Source organism: Battus philenor, unplaced genomic scaffold, assembly GCF_028537555.1.
Source record: "Battus philenor isolate CCGP_79_NKW_IND1 unplaced genomic scaffold, ilBatPhil1.0.hap1 SCAF_7, whole genome shotgun sequence".
Lineage (NCBI taxonomy): Eukaryota > Metazoa > Arthropoda > Insecta > Lepidoptera > Papilionidae > Battus > Battus philenor.
This window is the reverse complement of record NW_027181737.1, coordinates 13,630,009-13,654,842: the sequence shown is the minus strand read 5'-3', so window position 1 is coordinate 13,654,842 and position 24,834 is coordinate 13,630,009. Positions and strand designations below refer to the sequence as shown.

Below are 24,834 nucleotides of genomic sequence, written 5' to 3'. Positions count from 1 at the left end.
CATACTTAAAAAATTATTATCACTGATACTATATATAGCAATAGCATAACAGTGTTGGTAATACAAAAATATAATGGAAATACAATTGTGTTTCAACTATAATTTCTTTAATTAATTTGTTGTAATTCACACATTATCATCTATTTATCTATCATCATATTATCTCTGTAATTATTTCTCTGACGAACTACATTATCAAATGATCACAAAATTAATAATAAAACTATTTGTTTTGTCAACAATTTGCGCTAATGAGTAAAAAATTAAATACTTTTGAGTACACTTTAACAAATTGTTTTTCAAATTAATCAGCCATAGAACGTCCACGATATATTCTTCTTTTTAGCCTATAGACGCCTGCTTCAATATATATACGCCTTCCCCAAAGATAAATATGGGGGATATATCACATTCGTGCCGCTTGGCGGGTGGATTGCTAATCATAATATCACATTGAATATTATATATAATACGCAGAGGACGCTGCTACCCATCCTCTGGGAACTTATTTGTGAGCATTTACGATTTTTTATAATTAAAGACACAAAGTGTGAATTATTTTAGATTATATCCAAGAAATAGAACCTGCGACTACGATCGCATACCTCTGTCCTTATCTCTGGACTACCACTCCTCTAATAATTTTTTTTTACAAGATTGATTTAAAAACTCAAAGCTCATTTGGTCGAATGCAGCGTGCCTTTTATTTTTATCTGAATAATACATCCTTTGTGTAAAATAACATAAGTGTGCATATAGTCAGGAAGTTTCACAATAGATTTCGTTTTACCATTGATACGAAACTTTGTTGTCCAAAACTTTCTTAATTGATTTATTTGTAATGCTATCAACATAAAGATGACACTGTGTCCCTGATGATTTGTTATAGATGTAAGCTTTAAAGGAGTGAAGGTATAGCGCATTTGCAGTCAATTTATGTATGAACACATAAAGCAAAGATCTCAAAAATAATAAATAACATAGTGATATTACAGTAAGAAAAATAGTTTACAAAATTCGGATTACTACTTATTTAAATTAACTATTGTTTATTATCTGTCCTAGATATTTGAAAATAGATACCTATTGATAATTGTAAAAAGGTGTCATAGGTAAAAGCTTTTCGCTGATGCGCTAAGATGCGCTATCATGCGTTATGTAAGCATTCATCCTGTATACACGTTGCTGTTGGCATTGATGTGTTACCAACATTGATAATATCACACGATGCTGTTTGCCTTATTCCAAAGTTCTTTGAAGTCTAGAGTTCTTGACCAATAAAATTTATATGAGACCGAGTTAACGCATTTTCTACTCTTTATATCCAGACCTTGTTTGCATATTACTTGGCTAACGGATTTAGAACCACCTTTCAGAGTTGAATTAAGAAATGTAACTGAAAATCTATCACATGGTATGTAATACATAAAAATATGTTATACAACATAGATTGCAACATAGCTTCTTCAAATAAATATTAGATCTCTACGATATACAACCAAGAAAGGACCCGTCGTTTGTTGATAAGAGTCTTAAAAATATAAAACAAAACGGCATGGCATATATAAATATAAATATATAAATCACACAACTAACGTGACCAAATACTACGACCTTATGCGAAAACCTTAATATACCTCCGTTCAAGTTACCAGATCTCCTCAGGAAAAAATCTACGGCAGAATCTTTTGATGAGTTGGCCCGGTACATTGTCCTAAACCTAAAGCAAAAATAACAAAATTAAATCCAACCTTTACAGATACACAAAACATTCAACTTCCAGTAAACCCAACAATAAAGTTCAAAATGTATTGGATATTTACTGTGAAAATAATTACAATTGAAAAGTGTACTAAAACTTGGATAATTTCTTCTCCCATAAAGAGACAGCACTGCAACGAATATTAACACACACGCAAACACAGACACATTCACACACGCACATTCACTCCCACTTACTCCCACACGTGTACTAAATGGAATAAAATGGCATAATTACTCTGTAAGATTGAAAAGTTTTTGTTTTATATTAATAAATAATTTTCATGTTATTTTAAATAGAACCTTTAAGTAATGTCTTAGTTATAGAAAACTGATACAGGCACTTGTGCAAAAAAGGAAACTCCGTCGATGATCTTAGAAATAAAAACTTTACAAGACATAAATCAATTTTGTTATTATAATATTTTTCGAACATGGCAGAGATAGATTTGACAACGACGATAATCATGAATTAAAATGAAAAACGTTTTAAAAATTATTCACGTTGTATGAACTTGAAACTTTTTTACGATGTCGTTATAATTAATATCAGATTAAGAATTTCATTTGTACAGTGTCGCATACAATTGTAGTCTTGGCAATAAAATTATTGGCATCTTGACAACGGCATGGCCAATGTTTTCCTATGAAAACTCGGCGCTAAATGTCATGTCTTTTAAAAGGCGCGTGCGCAAATTTTAGTGTTGCCAGTGGCAATCTTTTAATATTAAACACTTTATATCTGGCACGTACAATATATTCTTGAATGACAGATTATGTACAGTATGATTGGAAATATTTGTAAAAGCAAAAAAGTTTTTTTTTCTATTATAAAGCGACAGGCGTGCAACTTCTGCCAGTACAAAGTCTAAAAGGACAAACAGAAAACAATAATACATTTTAATATGCAGTTATCCGAATTTAGAATACGGTGTACTAATTTTATTTGCAAATATTTTGTGGTGATGTGATCACAGTTCGGGTGGATTATCGCCATATACAAAACTCTTTTACATTCAGATAATAAGACTTTGATTGTTTAGATTCCTCGTTTCAGTTTGTTTTACTATGTGATATAAAACAAAGAAAAACTATCACACCTATAATCATTCACTCTGTATATTGCACATACGTTTGATGTAAATTATGTTATGCTTCCAGCCACTATATGCTTTGTGCTGTTTCATCAAAATTTAGCTCACGGAGAGTTCCTTAAACTAAACAATCTTGTTGAATGTATTCCAGTTATAACAATGACGCTTGCACGAATAGGGGACTGTACCCGTGTAAGTTTTGAGACATGTGTAGTATAGGTTACTAAGCGTGGACTTGGCAGTCGGTAGCGACGCAGGCTTCTCTTGACCACTGTAGGGGGGAATTTATTTAAAATTCGCTTCTTCGCGTCTCTCATAGGATCATGACTTTCTTTATGCAATGACTGCGTCTTCTCTTCTATCACATATGGGTCAGATTCCCCTACTTTTGGTAAATACGTAAAAATACTTATCTATATCAACAAGAAAGTCGAATTATTGAGGATGTTAGAACATAAGTTTTTCAAAAGTTAAATTTATTTATAGGTTATTCCTTTTAAGAAAATCGTGTTCACATTGAATAGTTGCAGTAAGCTCTTCGTTAAATATGTATCTTTATATTTTACTGTGATATAATTGTGCAAGGAGAGTTGCTGGAAAGAAAAAAGATGAGTCACTATTATTTTTACTTAAATATACATACGTAGTCGAATTACAAGATTATTTTTACGTTTCTTAAAACATCGTTTCAGCCCATAGACGCCCACTTCTATGCATATGTCTCCCCAAACATATCTATAGATGGTGGATATACAATAAACACCTGGTTTTGCAGGTAGGTTGGCGATCTCAGTGTCATATTATGGTATGTTGAGGACGCTGTTGCCCATCCATTGGAAACTTATTTGTGAGCAGTGGCAATCTTATATAACAAGTGCACAAAGTGTGAATTATATAGGATAGAATCGAACCCGCTACGTACGATTGCAATTCTCAGTCTTCTACCACTCCTTGATTTCTTAACCCTTAGTAGCCTGATTTACGAATGGGTTTTTTTTTTAATATTACTGTATTTGCTTGAGGGTCTAGATGAAGGAAAAAATAGATTTTTTTTTAATTTCGTTGGAAAGAATATTATACAACAGCAAAATACGTACAGCCAACCTATAAAAAAAAACTATTAGTAATGTGAACATTCGGTTTAATAGATTGGTATCAAAATTGAAACTAGGTTATTAAGGGTTAAATCAAATCAGCAAAATTAATTATATGGCAACCTTCGCATTTATGTTTTTCAAACTCTGAGGTCGCTGACTCATATTGAACATGTTTTTACAAACACTATTTTTGGCAATTGCGATGTAGGATTTCATTGTCAGATCACTGGACGTGTTAGACTATCAAAATAAATCACCGCCTATGACCGACTCGTTTGCGATATTTGTTTGAATTATTAAACTCCGCGGCAGAAATAGATTTATTACACAACGCAATGAAGCGAACGGATTGTTTCTATGCAGATTCGTGTGAGTTATGTAACATCGTTGTTTCTCACACACGGTAAAGGTAAACATGCATAGGAAACCGACTTATCTTGGAACCAAAAATTAGAAACTTGTGACTTTCATTGAATTAGTTGTTACATGAAACAGATAATTTATTATTTAATTGGTTCTATAAATTTACTATTAAATTGTGGTCAGTTGACAAAATATTCATTTTTTTTAATAGAGGCATCTTAGTCGTTTGATATTGCAACGTTGCCATATTTTGATAATAAGTCTCGTTTAATAGAGGAAGTACGGGTTGCAAACAATTGCAAACGAACCATAAGATACAACTAAAATTAAAAATCCAATAGAGTTTTATTTCAATAAATAAATGTTGAATCCTAAATCCACCTCTAACTATAAGGAGATTGTTTTTAGATGAAAAATCGAATGTATATATAACTACTCATTTGGTGTCTAATGGTATATCCTTTTTTTTCCTGCATGGGATACTCGCTGCAGGGCCAACGAAAGGGTTGTGCCGGACTACTACCTGCAAAAATCCCACATCTTCTTGAACGACTTTTGTTGAAACCACAGGAACGCTTTCGCATACTACCGTAGTTTCAACGATGGTGGCCTAGTGCTTCAACTTCTTACTTGCAGCGGATCACTCCAAATTCGTCGCCAAGGCCATGTTAATGTGGTGGGAGAGAGGCGGTATAACACCTTCCGACATCCATGCCTCCGACTGCGGAGGAGTGATGTTCTTCCTCTTTTTCTCTCTGCAGCCTCCTTCTGCAACATCACTTTTCCGCAGAAGGCTATATCCATAACTGCTCGTTCCTAATGGCACATCCTATCCAGAAACAATACGTAATAACGTAATCTAAGAAATAAAAATAATTTTCCAGCACCCGCTTATTAGGCTCCATAAAGTGTCTCACTCATCCGTAGATATACGATTTTATATCTAACGACGCGGTAAATTCATCTCTCTGTAAATTCAAGAAATTTATTAAACACAGACTCTGCCAAAGGGTATATTGCTCTATTTCAGAGTATGTTCACGATAAAGATGTTTGGATTTCAGTTGTTGTAATTTTAAGGTAAAAAAAAAACGGTTTTTAGCGTTATAATAACTGCTTCTTAAAATAAATTATTGTTTAATATTTAGTCCCTATTGACTTTATACTACCAGAAGTTATTGGCCTGTGGCACTTTATACAGGTGATTGAAAATAGGTGCAAAAGAGAATAGAGTATATATATATATATATATATATATATATATATAAGAATTACATATATATATATATATATATATATATATATATATATATATATATATATATATATATACATATGTATTTCATAAGATGAAGAATTAAAATCTAAGTGGATTAGCTTTAAAGTGTCGTGGGATTGTAAAAAACGTATTATTTTTACAACCTTCTACTTACACATGCATTTCTATATTCAAATGTTATACTTTGATCAAAAAGTTAGGTGAAATTTGTTTATAACATGTAATTTATTTGTTAATTCTTCCAAGTCAATTTCATCCCCTTCAAAGTAATCCCCGTCTGATAAAAGACACTATTGTCAACGCTTTTTCCAGTCGCCGAAAAAGTCGGAATAGTCTTTTCCGGTACGGCCTTTAAGGCCTTCTTTGATTCGGTTTTTATCTCCTTAATCGTGCCAAAACGGCGTCCCCGCATTGGCCTTTTGAGTTTGCTTAGTTGCCAGAAGTAATACAGAGTCAAATTAAGCAAATACAGTTGTTGCGAAACGATATGAGTCGAGTTTTTGATACTTTTTTTCCCAAAAAAATGAGAGATTTTGGCACTAACCGAAATTTGACGCGTTTTAAAAACAAAACATCTTTCAATATAGTTTTGGCTGAGCCAAATGATATTCCAATATTTAACAATCATACGCTTGGCAAATTGTACTGGTAGCTCTACCAAACTAGAAAAAAATTAGCTGCCTTCCTAATGCCTGGGAGTTTTAACAATTTCGCCTTACATGATCACAGTACTTTTTCGCTACTTAAAAAAAAGGTAGATGTCGGTTGTAATACAGTTCAAAACTTGTATAGTGAAATAAAGAAATAAGTTATAATTTTAAATGATTAAATTATAAAAATATAATAAACTACTAGGCTACTGATTGCCATAATTATTGAAGCATTATATTATACATATTTTAATGATAAATAAAAATCGTAAGTGATATTGATTAAACAATGTTTATGTTTAAACTTTTAAAGCAACTTTCAAAAAAGAAAGTAGTATAACAAATGCTCGAGTCAACCTGCTATTATATATTCGAATCTGTTTAATACTTTATATTTATCTCTTGTAAAATTGCATGCCCTTGAACCACCCACTGTTGGCTGTGAACAATAGTTGGTATATTATTAAATATTTTTATTTATTTGTTTATTACTTTTTATACATACACCGCCGCTCTCTGTCTCTGCACTGGGTAGATATTTAATGATATAATCCACAAGTCCATGTCTGTCTGTGGGTAAAGCTTAAACGAATAATATAATCAAAATAGCTGCAATATATCACTACATCAATCACATTCATTGTCACGTATCTTAACCGTATCATAAGCCCTGAGAACCGATACGAAACGAGACATAAACGAAACGTAGTCTGGTCACACGGCCAAATCTAATTCTAAATGTGAACACTAATCTGGCAAGAATAGTATTTTAATTTTCAGTTGTTCATGTCTTGTCCCGGTGTTACATCGCTGCATCTCGCTCCCCGACACGAAGAGATCTTACCTCCTCGCCCAGCCCACCCCTCTTGGTCCTCTGAATAATGGGACTTATGCTATCTATCGTGATATCATACGCCGGTATCAACGACACAATAGAATGCTTGAAGCACATAATCAGAGGCGTCGTGCCCGACGGTGAACCCGACTTTCAAGATTACGTAGAATATTACGCAAGACTTCTTCATAAGTCAACTAATCAATCGACAAATCAAGATTGGATAAAAGAATCTGGGCAAGGGTACCTAGTTTTGACAGAAGATAAAAAAGGATCGCTTAAATCTGCCGCCATTAAGTATTACGGGCAGACTCGTACGGCGGCCATTTTGTTTTCAACTAAAATCTCCAGTTTCGGCCAAGAATCTTTCGATGAGAACTCAAAAGCCAACGGAGACTATAGAAAGGATAGAAATACTCCGACTAAGACTAAAACGATTATATCAAACAATTCCGAGTCGTTCAGCGTAGGAACGAGAAGTAGAATAAGTACTCCGCAAAATACTTTGGACTCCAACTATTCCGGAAATTCATTCGATAACGAAGAAGAATTAAATGCGGCGATTGCAGACAAAGAAAAATTATCATGGCATTACAAACCCCAGAGTCCTTCAAGGAAGCAACTACCTGAAATACATTTTCAATCATATGACGCTGAAAGGGACAACCCATCTTACAGCGAAGAATTCTTAAGGTTAATATTTACTGATACTGGAGAGCATGCTGTGAGAGTGACATCACGTACATATAGAATCATTGCGACTTTGTTACAAATTTGTTTACATTAGTGCACGTTCATCAGCACTTAAGCACGAATGTAGATAAGCGAGTTTCTCACTTCATTGATTCATAAGTTCTCATTTGTAATACGACTCAAACATTGTTAATTTGTTTAAGATCACTTGACGGGATTAAGTTTCGTCCTTTGCAACGAAACGATCCTAGCGGACGTCGCAGGAGTTTTAGGAAGCGCCGATCATCGTCATCAAATTCGTCCAAAGATTCGAAAGCATCGCGAGACGAAGAATTAAAAATGTTCACGTCCCTCGAAGAGGAAGAATTTAGAAAAATGAATGACAATGAGAACTTCGGAAGATTCGGAAGCACTCCTAATTTATCGACGCGTTCTTATTCCAGAAGTCGGTCGAGGGAGAAGTCGAAAGAAAAAAGAAATGATAGATGGAGCACGGAAGTGTCTGTAGATAGCGCGGCAGAAGAAAAAGACTTGTCGAGATTAGATTCATTCGCGGAGGAGAAAGATGAGAATAAAGATGGCAATGAGGTAACTGATGAGACAGAAGACGACGTTGATTTCTGGGCTAACTTCGGAGATTAAGCGCTTGGACTTGCCGTGGCACGCCTTGCACCAAGCTTCGATACGAGCATGACTGATAGCGTTAAATATAAAGTGATGAGACCCTTCCTTGTGTTTTGTTTTATCACATTTAGTTATCTTCATAGTACATTCCTTCGCGACGGGAACTTTGAGTATATGCTTTAATAAGTGTGGCTTAATTAGCGATTTAAGGACAGTATATTATGCTTTATACGCTTCCTGTACAAACAATGTTACACAATTGTATCTAAATACAGCAATATCGATCCTTTTAATTATAAACACATTACTAAGTATAAGATAAAGTTATAATAAATTACAGGTACAGATAATATCCTTTTTCGGTTTTCCAGTATTTTCTGTTTTATTGCAGATACAAGAGTGACCATGAAGTTTTAGAAATGTAATTTAAAACTTAAATACAAATAAAAACAAGAATAAAATTAAACTGAGTTAATTAATGATTGTTACATTTTCTGGTAAAGTGTATTACTTACTAAATGGTAATTATAATTAATTTTATGTAAATACATCAGAGCTACGGACAGTTACGTACAATTGGCCACCAAGTACTACCGGTATGCTAGAATGCATTACAAGCTCGTTCCTGACAAGTGCCAAAAATGCGATCTAAAAGTGTTTTATTTTTATTGACAGTAGACATTGTTTACCTGTTGGCATTTACATATCAAACGTAAATGCCAATATGCAGACTGTTCAAAGTAATTTTCCGAATTCTGGAATTATTTTTGTTATTCTCTGGACATCTAAATGGTTAAGTTGATGCTCCATAGAGTAGCTAGACGCTCGAGAGTAAATATTTAAAATTCTACCGAAACTGCTGTACCACGCACTAGGTTTGCGCGCGGCGACACGTCAACGCTTGGTGGCTTGAAAGCTATATTCCTCGGCTCCAATTTCTCCGCTTTTTCCTAGGCGCGGTACAGCGGTTTTGGTAGCACTATAGTGATGCAACTTGATTTTTTCAAATAAACAAAATATCTTTATATAGTATTTGTATAGTATCTTCCCTTTGAAACTTTTTACGGATGTTGTAAAATGGACCGGCAGTCGTGTTAAATAGGTTAATACGATAATATAGATTTATACAATGTCGCGATTGAAACTGAGTTGCATAAGCCATACGAAAATATCCAGACATGGTGAGGCCAGGGCCTCGACCCACTTATAATAATGAAGACGAGTCGACTGCGGGAGATTCTCATTAGTACCTCCCATTATTACAGGATTATTGACGTTATTAATCAACACACTTTATTCGTGTCGTACGCTCGTGACAGAGACCTCATTCAAAGCCTAGGTGGCTTTTTGTTTTGATAAAAATATATTAGTGCGCTAGCAATATTTTAATCAAACTATGAAGAGGTAAATGGAGCGTAATATCTGACATTCACTTCTTAACAATAGGATAATGCAGTAGTGTTTTAAATACGAATACGCTCTCGTCTTAAGTCTTGAGATTAAACCTCTTTTAAAAAGATTTATTTTCAAACTTAGACTAATAAACCTAAAGTATACTTTAATATCAAATAAAATTATTATATATCCTTCAGTAAATTTTAAAAAGAGCGCAAAATCGGCCACTGTGTTTTTAGAAGCGTCTATTGGTTAATATGTTATAATGATTATGAAATTGTAAAAAAACAAATTCGATTCAATATCGAATTTTGAAATGACTTTATTAGGTGTCAGATTTGATATAAACTCATACTGGTTGGTAAACTAATTTCTATTATAACTTCGAGATTTTGAATTAAAAAGTTCTTCGGTAATATGTGAAATATTTCTAATGATTTTTTTTTTTGTTTTACAACACGGAATATAATATTATTAATCTAATAATTATAACTAAGTAAAAATCTTGTGTATCCTAAAAACTAGAAATTCTAACAGGATCAGGGTTGTTTGGCTCGTTTGCTGTCAACTAATTTATGTTACACCCTGTCCAATATCAATGGTCTCAAAAATACTACATAATGTAAGATAACATATTTAGTAAAAGCGTTTTAAAACTTGCATTTCAAAAACTTGATTACTACGTATAAAAATTAATCATTGTTTGTTATCTGCCTCTGCAGACTTTGTTTTTACAAAAGATACTGGCGCATTCTCATATGAAAATATTAACATATTTCACAGTGTTCATTTTACACAGGTTTGTTGTAAATCTGTACCCAACACCGCCCTGCCCTTTCCAAAAAAACCATACGGCCATAATGACAGTCCATCAAAGAAAAGTGGTTTTTAACTAGTGCTAGTAATCAACATATATTTATATACTATGTTAGTGTCATGTTTTTTGGCCGATAAATTTTCAAATTCGCCGACCGTAAAAACTTTTGTATTCCAAATTAAAAAAAATGTAACATTACAAAACGCAAATTATTTTTTTTATTTATAAAAGGTTTTAGTGATTGACAGTACCTACGCGTGTATAAAGTGTGTCTAAACGCATACTCAGCCGCTGTAACATGTTCTGAGTTGCGGTTTAGAAAACGTGTCGGCGACGGTGCGATGTTATTACTGTGGTCGTTGCTAACACAATAGGCTTCCTGGTGTAAACCAACACGGCTATATTTATTTCAGAGAAGCACAATAGTGCAGTAGTTTAGACCAGTAACTTGGATTAACTTATCCTTCATGCATAAGAATTGACATTTTACTTATCCGTAGCGGCAAACTTATTCTGTGGAGAAAGCTAATTTATATATTATAGGCAAAGAATGCTGAAGATCAAACTAAGGATAAATCTAGGACAAATAAAAGTAATGATGGTAATATCGTGATTAAAGCGCTAAACCCGTTTTCAAATATAGCCTAAGCCGATCCCGTAAAGAGTGTAAATTGACCTTGATATGATATTGTATATAATATTGACATACATATGCCAAGGAGCAATCACTCTCCCGGGCTATGTAAACATTAAAAACATTACAATAGCAAATGCAAAAAAATATTTCTCGCAGTCATTCTGATTTATTGATTAAAGTACAGACAACCACACATTGCCGAAAAATAATTTTAAATAATTTTTCCAATTAATTTTAAAATTATTGTCTTAATATTGAAATAATGAAAAAAATATATAATCATAAAAAAAAAAAATATTGGTTATCAAATGAGCAAAGATTTTTTTATATCACTACTTCTTGTGCTGAAGATCTTTCTTTTTAAAAGGAATGTCTATATCCCAGGGCACGGATTTCTTCCTATCAATAGATATAAGCATACAATTTATTATAGTTTCCGTAGATTTAAATTACTATGTTAATAAAATTCGTATTGATATCCTGAGATGTCGAGTCATATAGATCTTGTATTAAGAAAAAAAAAAAAACTTTTTCTCCTTTTTAAAATATAAGCGTTGTAGGATGTTATACTACCACTCTCCCCTAGCTAAACACACTTACCGAAATGGTAGAAATGTTTGCAGTGAAGATAAACACAGGCCTGTTAAACTTTTCTCTAGGTTTAATAAAATTGGTAACACTTTTGTGGGCAACTGTATCTCAAAATACTCTCATATAAAGTCTTTGAATTATGATATAATAAATTTAACTTCATAAAAATCCTTTTACTATGGGAACGATTGATAAGTGATAATAAACCTTGAAAATGAATTCTTCTACTGTTGTTTTTAACAAAAAAACTACCCGAGTTTGAATTAGTTTTTCTTATATGAACGCGTGTTTGGAATCCTGGTGGTTTTACGTTAAATAATGCCGTTATAGCGTAGTCCGATTTGTTTTTAGCTTCAATCAAATTGAGGTCTTCGTACATTCTCCTGAAAGCGTATACAACTGATCGCTTTTAATAATCTTGTATGGTTATTAACATGGATAAATAAATAAATATAAACAATGTTAGGTCAAGATGTGGTTCCGCTCGAACAGCAGGTTAAGCTGTAGTTCTCTCTTCGGAACTCTTTCAGACTATTAAATTTCGAAGCGTTCTTCTGAACGATTTAAGTTTTGTGACATATCCGCGGAACTGCTCAAACCTTCAAGCATACTTACTGTAAAAAGATCCAAGCAAAGTGCCTGGAACATTCTATTACCTCTAAAATACAATTAAACAGCGTAAATCTGTGATAAAAAATATCACTTGGGTGACCAGCCCGATGACTTAAGAATGATCTTATAAAGGAATAAAGATAAGCGAGGAAAAAGTAAAAAAACAAACCGTTGAAAGTTGGTGTAAATAATATCCCTGCTTACACATGGCAGGGGTGCACGACAGGTCCTCATAAACGGAATAAGAAAAAATAACAGTAAATGAAAACAGGGGATGGCTTACTCAAGTCAAATTTAAAAAAAAAATATTGTTTATTTTTTTGTTGTTGTCTAAGTAAAAATTAGTTCCCATTTTTAGTTTCACGAACGCGCTATGTTGAATTTTAAAACCGCCATAGCCCCGCGGCATTCGTCACGAAATTAAAAATATTCCAGACTTGACGTAATGCCAAGCTAATGTCAATAGCTACTCCATAAACAACTTCTTTTTAGATATATTTTCGATAATCAAACGAAACGGTTTTTGAAGAGAATATATGTTCGTCACTTTCTATTTCTAACCATCTGGATTTCTTTATGAAATTATATTTGAAATATTGATGAGATATCAATATTTATAATACGAAAGATTATCTTGGAATAATAATCGTGATTTGAAAGGGGTTTTTACAATTTTTTTTCCAAAGTTACATACTCCGCTGGCTCAGTGACCCAAAGTGGGTCTTGGCCTCCGAAGCGAGAGTCTTCCACTTTCCTCTATCTTGCGCCATCGTCTGCCATTGGTTGACATTCAATTTGCGTAAGTCTGCCTCAACGCGATCGATCCAGCGATACCTAGGTCTACCCACTGGTCTTCGACCCCTCCGTTTTTCCAGGTACGCTACCTTCACGCTCCGATCCGATCCCATTCGCTCCAAGTGACCAAGCCAGCGGATTCGTTGAGCTTTATATTCGCCAATGAAAAATAAAATTAAATAAAAAAAATTTCCAAACAAAATACGCAATTTATTTAGTATCATCATCATTTCAGCTTTGGGGCGTCCGCTACTAGACTTAGGCATCCCCTATGGAATTCATATAAAACCGTTTGGAAACGGTCTGCGTACAGCGTCTACCGATGACCTGATCAGGGTCCTCTCTCGCCACTCTAAAACCTTTAGGGTCCATGGACCACCTGTTCTTTGGTTCTACGCGCTACTTCAACTTGTCAATTTAGTTAGTTACTCGTAATAATTTAATTAGTATAAAAGTGATTAAATTACGTAAGTGTGATCCTGCCCAAAGATCGTGCCAAGGTATACCAGCGGTACAGGACTGACACGATCGTAGATCGTGGATTCGTTTCCTGAGACACAAATTTGTGTTATGCACACTTTGTGCATTAATTATTTAGAGCTGTCATTGCTGTTTTTTTTTTTAATTTAAACTCGCACGGTGTCATATGAAGCGGTCGTTCGGGAAGATGTGAGTTCTGAAAATGGTTTAACCTGAGCCAAATATTATTCTAACTTTTGACAAACAGACGCTTGGCTAATGTTATAGACAGTTCTACCAACCTAGGAAAAAAAATTACCCACCGATTGCCCGGGCATTTAGTTCTTAATGACAATTTCACTTTACTTTTTGATCACAGAATATTTAAAATCGTCGAAGTCTAATGATTTGGTTATAACAGAAAAGTCAGATTGTTTTATTTAAATAGTTATTGTGAAAGAAATCCAGAAATAGATTTCTTACATGACAACAAAGCGTGTTATTCAAAAATACGCAAACGACATTTCAATTTTTTGTGCAACGCGTGGGACGTTGCGCGTAATAATTTGCTGTGATGAACGTATGTTTTGTTTTGTATTATATTTATTGTTACGATTTCAACCTGGCAACACTTTGAACACCTCAGTATCACCATAGTAAAAATAATAGTTTACGTTCAAAAATGATTTTATTATTGTTTATTAAAATGCTGGGTGTTTTCATTTATTTTTACTTAGTCATCATTTCAGCTGTAGTACTTCCACTGCTGGGATGGGTTGGGTTGGGGATGGGTTTCCACTCATGGCCCTCCTTCAAAGATTTTATATAGTAATGTTAAGAAGGAGCCTGAATCTAGCGTCTTTCGACGTCCGAAGTCCGTTAACGAAGTCATGTCTTATGGTTGGACGTTTTATATTGCGGATGCCAGTTTATGGTCTTCGCTCCAGAACTTTAAGACCCCAGCAGCCATCAGTTCTGCACGCTACTTGACTTGACCACCGCCACTTCAATTTGCCGATCCGCTAGGTTATTAATATATATAAATTCAATTTAGTATCCGTATCCGTAATGTAAATTTCGTTACATTACGGATATCCTCATTTGTGATATAATATCGAGAGAAATTTCGACCCCTTTCTCTGTGGCTCTTTAAGGGATTGTGTGAAACCATCAAGCCATATACAAAGTAGTATATGTGCATATATAATTGTAATATTATAATAATTTCTTCGCATTATAATATGCGAATAAATAAATTACGAATAAGTTATAAGAAATGTTATTACATTGAAAAAATATTATATACGAATTGTTGATCTATATCTGTGGAGAAAAAAAACACCCAACCCAACTGACTCGAAAAGTATTCAGTAATATTGTTCAATGGGTTTCGATGCAAAAATAAAACTAAAACTTTTATTTAAATAATTACTCAATATAACTGTTATAAAGGAAACGTAGAAAATATTGATTAGTCAGAAAATTAAATTTTTTTGGTTTATTTTAATACATGTAAAAAAAATTATTGTCACATTCGCACTTTTAATAAAATAGCCACGTGTAAAAGCATCTTTAGACCTTTATAATTGTTGATTATCACTAATCTCATAAGTCTAGCATCTGTCCCTTTCAATAAAAGTGCGGTTAAAAGGGACGAATGCAGTATAGAAACAGGAAAACATTTTTTTTTTAAATTTAAGACGAACTCGTTGCTCCTGTCAGTTTTTGATATGAAAAAATAACTCAATATAGGACAATAAAATAATTCTTTAACCTTTTTTTAAACTTATTTTGCCGAGTCACTGATTAAGTTAAGTCTAATTAGATTTACAACTGATGCTTTTGTACTAAATTTTGATTAATATTTGTTTAAAAAGTTAATGAAACGATGGTTGATTACTAAACCTCTCTTTCTATTCAATCTAAATATCTTTCTGATGTAAAAAATATAACGGTTTGTTATTTAAAAATTGAGAAAATTACCAGATTCCACTTTTAAAAATTCATTTCAAATATATTGTGAATAATTTTTTTTTAATATTTTATTACCAAAACTTTGTAATATTCTTTTGATTATATTGCACCAAACTGGTTATATGACACTAATAAATAGATAACATTGATTAAACAAAAAAAAAATATTTCCCGCCACTTTAAAATTGTGTTTTGTACTACATAAATGAGTGAATGTACTTCATATAAATGAAATGATTCAGCACATTTTCGGTTTTTAAGGAAAGGTAAAAAATGTGACTCAAACTGCAAAAAAGGGACCTTTATGGACATAACACATTGTGTCAACAACAAGCACAGTACATAGTATTGGAATTTTTATATTAAATATGTAGCTTGCACTAGTCCATTTTTAATAAGATCTTTTAAAAAAGGAAGCATGAGCGACATTTGAGTTTCTGAGATGCAGCTAAAGTTAAGCTTGACGCCGTAAAAACCGTTTTTCCATTTTATAAAAAGAAATACTTCTAGTAAAAAATAATACTATATATGGGTGACGATCTTTTAAGAAATCTTATGAACTAATATTTGTAAGTTAAGAAGCAACAAGTTTTTTATAGCTGAATATTCGACTTCACACTGACTAAAGAAAAGAGGGGAACGTATATTTTTAAATCGGTGAATGAATCTTACCGACCAAGACCTTGCTGATCCAAGACCGCCTCCGTCAACGTCCAGACATTTCGAGATTCGATGAATTCTAAGAAAGCATTTAATACGAATTACTCACAAACTGATCTGCTAAAAAATCTTTATTATTTTATTTAAGCATTGCGCTTTGATTTTATTTTACATCTTCTTTTCTTCGAGAAATAAATAGAACTGCGTGTACTGTAATCCGTCAATCCGTACGTTTCTAAATTTGTTTTAACCGATTCTACGAAACGTACCATCTTTGATGTAACAATGCTTATTGTTACAGAACTAACAAACTTACATATTGTAACGGAATGTTTATATTTGTATCTGTGAAACATTAATGGTAAAGAAATCGTTTGGATTAACGTAATCAACGTTTGATGTTTCATGTCAAATTAATTCAACTAACGCCTTGAAAAATATACCGAGCGTATATCGTTGCCCTCTCAGGAATATTCAGTAGCTATCTCATGAAATTTAAAACTTATCTCAAGCGTATTCCCTACGCCAACCTGATCGCCTCATATCCATCAACAAATAGTCATGAAGGGAACGAATTGTCGACAAATTGACTGGCGTCAAGGAAATCTAGGTCTGTGTTCAAAAGCCAATTAATAATCGGCTGCCAATTTCGATCGAACGTTATCCAAACACAAGCCAAATGATATGGGATTCCGTCAAAACATAAGTGATGGCTGCCGGCCTGCGCCTCGTGAGTGCTCGGTGTCGGATCTCCTCAGGCACGGAGGATGAACGGTCGCGGGGGAAAAGTGCGATTCTCGGGGCGTTCGGAAGCGACGCCCGCGCACCTGCCCTCTCCGTCACTCTTCCAAATTTAAATCCGAAACTCCCCCCACCGGCGCGTCCGCGTGCCCCGCACAACATTCTGGAATAATTCCTCCAATTCGGCCACCGGTGCTCGCCATTCGAATTCGGGTCGCGACCGCGTTCGGTGATATCGCTTTCCTCGCAACGACAGGCAGCCCCGACTCCTGCCATGGCCGACGTAGACGTACAAGTCCAGTACACCACCACTGAGAGGAAGACCAGGAAGGTCAAGAAAACCTCCAAACGCAGGGAGTCTAAGGATGGCGAGGTCACCGTCACCGAGCTCGAGCAGACCAACACCACCGCCACCAACGACGATGGGTATGTGCTGCGGTGGCCGCTCCCCTTGACCCTCGTGAGAAGTGCAATGTGACGCTAGTGCATCTGTGGCGGCCGAGTGTCGATTACCGATTGCGTTCGACCTCTAGTGACGTGTAGCGTTCGCTTGCATTTACGTTTGGTATCCCATTATGGCCACCCTCACATACCCGACCTAATTTAAGGTACATATTAATAAATTAGGAAAATCATCGACGACAAAAATTACTCAATCTCTACGCTATTTGTACACTATCAAATTACAACGTCAAATTGTAACATACGCTGCTTGTTTGTGAGAGTTCTTGCAGTGTTGTAGATTGATTGCTTACATTTCAACGAATGTGTACATGTTTTCTTTTTCCTCCTCAGCTCATTTTCAGCGGCGAATACACTAAGGCGATGAACAAGGATTGGCATAGCGGCCACTTCTGCTGCTGGCAGTGCGATGAGTCCCTCACGGGACAGAGGTACGTGCTCCGCGACGAGCACCCCTTCTGCATCAAGTGCTACGAGAGCGCCTTCGCTAACGGCTGCGAAGAGTGTAACAAGATCATCGGCATTGACTCTAAGGTGAGCATGCTAAATCCAAATCCTATCTAAAAACATCAAGTTTTCATTACATCAACTGCCGTTGGCGTTTTGTATATTTTAGTTACTTTATTAATGTGGAAATGTATCTTATTTAGTCGTCTAACGTTAAAGAACTTAGCTATATCTTATAAAAGAGCAAACAAAAAATCCTAATTTAAATATAATCATTATCAAGTATTCTAGTGAAATGTTTCACAATTTATTTACAAATATCCATACGATCAGATATTCCTATAGATGTTTATGTAGTTATCTAGTTTTCTACAATTAGACAAAGTATGCAGTCTTAAAATATAATTAGATACGCTCATGTGTCTAATGCCGTCCTTATAATAGCATCGTACTCGATGGCATTGCTTAGCTTTGTTACACTGATCAAATTTAGTTATGTCACTCCAGCCGCCCCAGATTTCTCAGGCGCACTTCTGCACACGGCCCTAGTCAGCGCTGCCAAGCCAACGTACAGCGACGCCGTATACATTTATATGTAGCGTCTTTGACTTTTACTTCAACAATATTTCCACATAGTCCGTGAAGGAAATTCTTTCTGCGACCTTTAATAATTTTTTCGTAATATTCAAATACGAATTGAATGCTGAACTTTTAAATTTTTTAAGGAAAGTTATTATAAATAGATTAGTTTTATACACCACAATAAACATTAAAATATTATCTATATTGTAGATTTTATAGATCAATTACATAGATACATGTTTATGAGTAAATTTTAGAGATGCGTTCAGAAAAAAAAAAACAAACGCTGATTCTCCAGCTGAACTATTTTCGGTACAGATACAACATTACCGACGTTTTCGCATCGGGCTTAACCTTGAGAAGCGGCGGATGAATCCATCGGGCGATTCTCTAGAGATTTATACGGGTTTCGATCCCGCTAAGTGTTTCGTAACCGGCCAAAATAAACATTCATATTTTATTGACATTACGACATTTAGTTTTAAACGCGAGTTCTCCGGTTCTTGATGGGCTGCCAAGAATAGAACGTAGAATGAGGGGAGCTTTATTTTGAAACCGAAAGCATTCGTCAACGACCGTCGTATACGGTTTAGACGAACATTAAATGTCATCTGGCTTTCGTATGATGAATAATAAAGCTTATCATTTTACTTGTCTGCGAAATGAATACGTTACCTGTCCACGCCGTGACATCCCTGTCGCGGTGATTGAAAGATACATATTACAAACAAACAAACCTGTTAAAATATAAATGTTAATTAGATTTAATATTTTAATGTACTGAGCAGAATAATGTCTTTTTTATTCTAAGTAATATAGTAATTTTTACAAATTTGCGAAACAGTATGATGATTTTGCGAAGTAAAAGAAGTAAAAGGGTGAATGTATATTTGTCAGAAATAAATTTTTAAATATTTTGTACATATATTTGTAAAAGATTCAGACAGGCCTTTAATTTCTGACACTATAAAGACAGCATATCTGTATCTATCTATTGTAAACAATAATTTATTTGATATGTAGTATTTCGAATTATTAAAAAGCGTTGTCTTAATATATTATCATTACATTATTTAATATTTCTTTAACCATTGATTTTTGGATGGGGTTGGGGTATCGTCGTCGTTTTAGCCCTATGACGCCTACTGCAATGTATAGGCCTCCACTAAAGATATCTATAGGGAGGTATATCATAATCGCCACGCTTGGAAGGCGGGTTGGCGATTGCAGCGTGGTATTATGGTACTCAGAGGTCACTGCTGCCCATCCTCTGGAAACTTGTATGTGAACAGTCCTTACCGGTTAGGCTACAACTGCTGTGCAGGCTGTATCATATCATAAATGTAATTCAATAAATCACAAATCACAGTTAGTTGGGCGGTGAACCCGATTCGCGTTCCAGTTAGTAATGTATGCTCTTGAGTTGTTATCTTTAAAAGTGAAATATCAAGACTCAGGATTACCATTTGATCGATTGTTTGAATCTGCTCCAACTATTGCACAAACCCATCGACCTGAAATCATGGAAAACAGAAACAATAATTTTAAACATCGATTTAATTTTAAAATATTAATAGCATTATATTTATTTCACATACTTGCTTTTGAACTAAATAAACACGTTTTTTATTTTTCGATTGTGTTCTTTGATCTCTTGAGAATATTATTTAGAATCATTTTAAATAAAATTTTACAACGGTGTTTTTTATAAATTAGTCCTCTTTTCTGAAATTAATGTATACAAAATCAATAAATTTAAAAATTATAAATAAGGCAAAGATAATATAGTAAGGAAGAGTGTTTTTGAAATTCATTTAACTATATATAAAAATTATTAATGGTTATTGTTTGGTTGTACACACTTCGCTGCTGCCTTTATTAATAAGTCTGTAGAATTCTAATAGAAAAATGTAATATATATGAAAGTATAGCCAATCATTCTGTAAATAGATACAATTTAGAATTAATTTTTAATATTTTGAGACAATATTGTACTACAATATTTTCTTAAATCATAAATTGAGATAATTTTTAGTATTTATTTGAGTATACAATATCAATGGATTGAAGTTCATTGTCAAAAAAGTTTTCATGGTTCGTTTAGTCTTTCGAACGCCATAACATATACGTAGTAGCAATAAATCAAAATTTTTGATTGAAGATGCTAATTCTCTTGAGATGAAACACTGTGTATGACTTTATGACAAATAACAAACAATATACCATATCTAACATTAAATATTATTTGATGGTTTTGGTTAATTCCGAGCCGAGATTTCCGAGTGAACTCATGATCTTTGCTTTCAAAATCGAGAGGTTATACGCCATCTAAGCCATATTCCATTCAAACGGCAGAAACTATAAATGCCAACAGAGCAATAGTGACCGTCCTCCACAAAAAGAAAAACGTATTTCAAGTTAATTTTCATTATTATACTCCCATATCGACGAAAAGTAATGTAGCAATAACTTTTTTTTATTCTTTCAAATTTTAAATTTCAAAATTCAATCGAAAATTATTTAACAACATGAATAAATTATTATGTTTTGTCCCGGCATTCGTTGCTATAAATATTCAATATATATTACTTTTAACCTAGGATCTATTAAATTTCACTTAAGAATTTCAAGATTAATTTGAGTATATAACGCATGAAAATTGATATAAAAACTATTTAAAATTGTTAGTCTTTAGTTGTATTATAGATGAATACTTTGTGATATTTATTTGCGATGTTCAAAATTTTCCGCGGTCCTATTGTTGCAAAAAAAAAAGTTCAACAAAACCTTTCATTGTTATACGTAACGGTCATCTTACTGTGGGTGGTAAACAGTACATGATGACGAGGCAAACAGCCTGTGAGAATGGCTAATGTTTCTGTATATCTCTACCCACACTATTCTAACGGATTCTTATGGATTAAGTGTTGTATATTGCGTTTTAATTGTAGATCCAACTTCATAGGATTTTTTTTAAATTCATATTACTCATCATGGTTGTAAAGGAAAAAGTTGTGAAAATTAATTGATTAATTTTAATAATTATTAATGACACTCGGATATTTAACTTCGGGCTAGCGAAAACTCAATTTTTTTAATATTTGTACTGTTAACACTAGTAAATAAATACTATAGAAAATATCTTTCAAGAAAACATTTGTGTCACGTGACATGTATTTTGTACTTAACATTTTCCGATTTTCCAAATGGTGGCCAATTTAAACTTCTAAAATCGATTTATATTTAGAATTTCCTCGGCGGACTCCATACCAAATTTTTCAAGCGAATACATAAACAAGATATATTATGTTTAATTATAACATTGATTTTAGACGTAATATTCATTCGGGTAAAATAAATAATTATTCATTTGTTTCTATTATTTTTCACTAAGAATTATTTCAAGTCATTTATTTACATATAAAAATTCCACAAAAGTTCAACTTGATAGAAACTAGAATAAAATAATACTAATTAATAATGACAATGCTTCAAATTAAAGTTACGATGGATCGAAATAATGAAATAACTTGTGTAGACACTCCCTAAGACGCGTTTAAGGTTAAGTAAAGGTATTTAAGCTACTTACCTTTAATGTTCTGTTACCACGATTGCGGTGAAGTTACCTAGGTGTAAATTCAAATAATTACTCAACTTATGGCAGTGAGCCGTGATAGCTCAGCGCAAGACTGAGGTTAAGGTTCGATTCCCGGGAAACAATCTTATATAATTCTCACTTTGTGCATTAATTATATAGAATTTTGCCACTGCTCCTAAAGAAATTTCCAGACGATGGGCAGCAGCGTCCCCTGCGTACCATAATACTACACTGCAATAGCCAACCCGCCTGGCAAGAGCGGCGATAAAGATATATCCCACCATAGATATCTTTGGGAGAGACAATGGGGTGTCTATGGGCTGAAAGGACGACTCAAGTTATTTCGATCACTGTATATGTTTGTGAAGGAACTAATGAAAAGCGTTTTTCCATAGGATCTGTCGTACAAAGACAAGCACTGGCATGAGGCTTGCTTCCTGTGCGCCAAGTGCCGCGTCTCTCTGGTGGACAAGCAGTTCGGCTCCAAGCTCGACAAGATCTACTGCGGCAACTGCTACGATGCCCAGTTCGCTAGCCGATGCGACGGATGCGGCGAGGTCTTCCGCGCTGGTGAGTTCATTGATTTATCTTAAATTACAATAAGATTGCTAGCACGTCGTTAAAACCAAGACACCAATGATTTTGAAAAATGATGATAATTCACTTAAACTTAGTTTTAAATAGTTTATAATTTAAGTTAGTAATTAGATCAAAAGACTTAAGTAAACACTAAGCAAAAACTAATTTCGGAAATATTAAACGTAGAAACAAAGGCACGGATGGGAATATATATCCTGAAAGTTAAAAGAAATACTATAATACCATCTACGTCTTTCAAACTCATCTTTAGATCACAGTTAATCTTATACACATTACCGTATTATTCTTTTGCGTTTTCGTGTTCTCTACAATTCTACTCCGACTGAAATACATCTTGTTAGTCTGTGTTTTGTAGTTTTATGTTTATCCGAATGATTTCGTTTTGTCGGAATCCTAGATTTTCCTTTGAACTTTAAAGCCGTTGTGTTTTAATTTTTGTTAACTTACTAAATGTCTAAAATCTAGGTATTAATATACCACAATAGAAGTAGGTTTTTTTTGTATCTACTGTATTTTTCGGATTTATGGACATAACTCAAGTTCATGCAATAATTTAAAAATATTATTTATTGACAACATACTTAGTAATGTTTGGTTCATCTTCACTCTATGATACTAAATGCGTCCTGCTTGCCAGATTATAGGAAGTAAATTAAAATTTGAAGATTATTATGAAGGTAAATATTTATTAAATTATATTACTTACTCAATGTAAACCGTCTTCACAGTTCAGTTCTTCCTTTTACGTAGTACAGAATGAACTTAAATTAAGAAGAAGTTACAAAAAGCACTGCTCCGAAATACTATCTCAGTCATCAGAAATTGAACTGTCGTTTTTAGTCTCTTTTAGTCGTATAAAACAAGTTAGTTAGTGTAATAAGAAATTAAAGTGACTTTATTATTATGTATTCAGTCAGATTTTTGAGAATGTTCCTTCTTTTTACATTTATGTGATGTTACCACAATTAATATCAAATTATCTTCTTCATAATGGTGACTTTTTGCTAATGATTATGTCATGTGAAGAACCCTCCATTCTTTATAGGTTTTAGGGCTACCAGTGTTGTTGATAACATTTAAACCGAGACAGAGCAGATGTTTATTATAATAAATTCCTGCTGTTCCTCACATATTTGGATAAGCACTTCTGACATATAAATAAACCGAACTAATTGATTCGTCTAAATAAGGTGCGATGAATCAAGGCGTTCTTAAAGTATCCTTTTGCCGCTGTTACAAGGGACTATCGAGGTGCTTGCATGACTCATGGCTCGCATGCGGACAGCGAATACATTGACGGACATTTTTTGCTGCGACCATTCGTTTGCGGTTACTATCTCAAACATACACTTTGAGCCTATTACTTCATCGATGAGATTAAATTGAAAATAGATCCAAGATAAAAATTATTCTATCTGTTTCTTTTGTTTTTCCGAAATCATTTTCAGTTATAATTTGACAATAAAATGTGTTATCCTATTGGATATATTTTTTTTCATTATTCAAATCAAACCATTTGTTTTCTGAATAAAGTCTAGCCGTGTCTACCTTATGTATGCAATTCCCATTAATCCATTTACAAATTAGTTAAAATTAAAATAATTATTGCAACTATTAGTGAAAATAGCGAACACTGTAAATAAATATTATTTTGTCTTAAATTTGTTTGTATTGTTTTAACTGTTTGAATTTCTATGAAATATTTGTTTAGACCATAAACAATATAATCATTAATTGAATCATATAGTTATGTCATAGATACGTAAGGTTACAAATGAAAATTAATATTCAAAAAAGTTATAGTTTAGGTTTTTTAAGGATTAAAAATAATATGTATATTATCATATATAAATTTGCTACAATTTTTAAATAAAAGCTAATTAGATATCAGAGCTTTTGGCATATACTAAAATGTTTGTATGCAACTCGCCAACGAATATAATCTATATAAGGTGCGTGAGTTACTCTGGCTCGATAAGGCGTCTGTAAGGTTAAACCGAGAAAAAACCCGGCCATTGCCAATGCCGCGACCTAGCCGCGATAATAACGGGGTATAATTTTGACTTTTA

At 33.6% G+C, this 24,834-nt stretch overlaps 2 protein-coding genes across 6 annotated transcripts in view; both read left to right on the top strand.

Annotated features, from left to right (window-relative positions):
- Window positions 1-24,834, top strand: part of LOC137931236 (four and a half LIM domains protein 2-like) — a 230,379-nt gene that overhangs the window by 172,162 nt on the left and 33,383 nt on the right. For 4 of the 5 annotated variants that reach the window (XM_068774657.1, XM_068774655.1, XM_068774656.1 and 1 more), the window contains 2 exons: window positions 17,872-18,072; window positions 22,561-22,735. In XM_068774657.1, coding sequence (XP_068630758.1) covers window positions 17,872-18,072; window positions 22,561-22,735 — 376 coding nt within the window. Of the gene's footprint in view, window positions 1-17,249; window positions 17,503-17,871; window positions 18,073-22,560; window positions 22,736-24,834 lie in introns of those variants that run through there. The other variant, XM_068774660.1, reaches the window with a different exon arrangement.
- LOC137931238 (serine/threonine-protein kinase fray2-like) lies at window positions 6,971-8,560 on the top strand. The gene is made up of 2 exons (XM_068774661.1): window positions 6,971-7,771; window positions 7,975-8,560. Exons 1-2 carry the CDS (start codon window positions 7,125-7,127, stop codon window positions 8,411-8,413), a joined length of 1,086 nt encoding a protein of 361 aa, XP_068630762.1. The 5' UTR covers window positions 6,971-7,124; the 3' UTR covers window positions 8,414-8,560.

What these genes read in the sequence shown, in the direction of transcription:
- LOC137931238 (XM_068774661.1), top strand. Translation starts at nt 7,125, where the DNA reads ATGGGACTTATGCTATCTATCGTGATATCATACGCCGGTATCAACGAC. An exon ending in TACAGCGAAGAATTCTTAAG is followed by an intron (nt 7,772 to 7,974) that starts GTTAATATTTAC and finishes AATTTGTTTAAG; the next exon opens with ATCACTTGACGGGATTAAGT.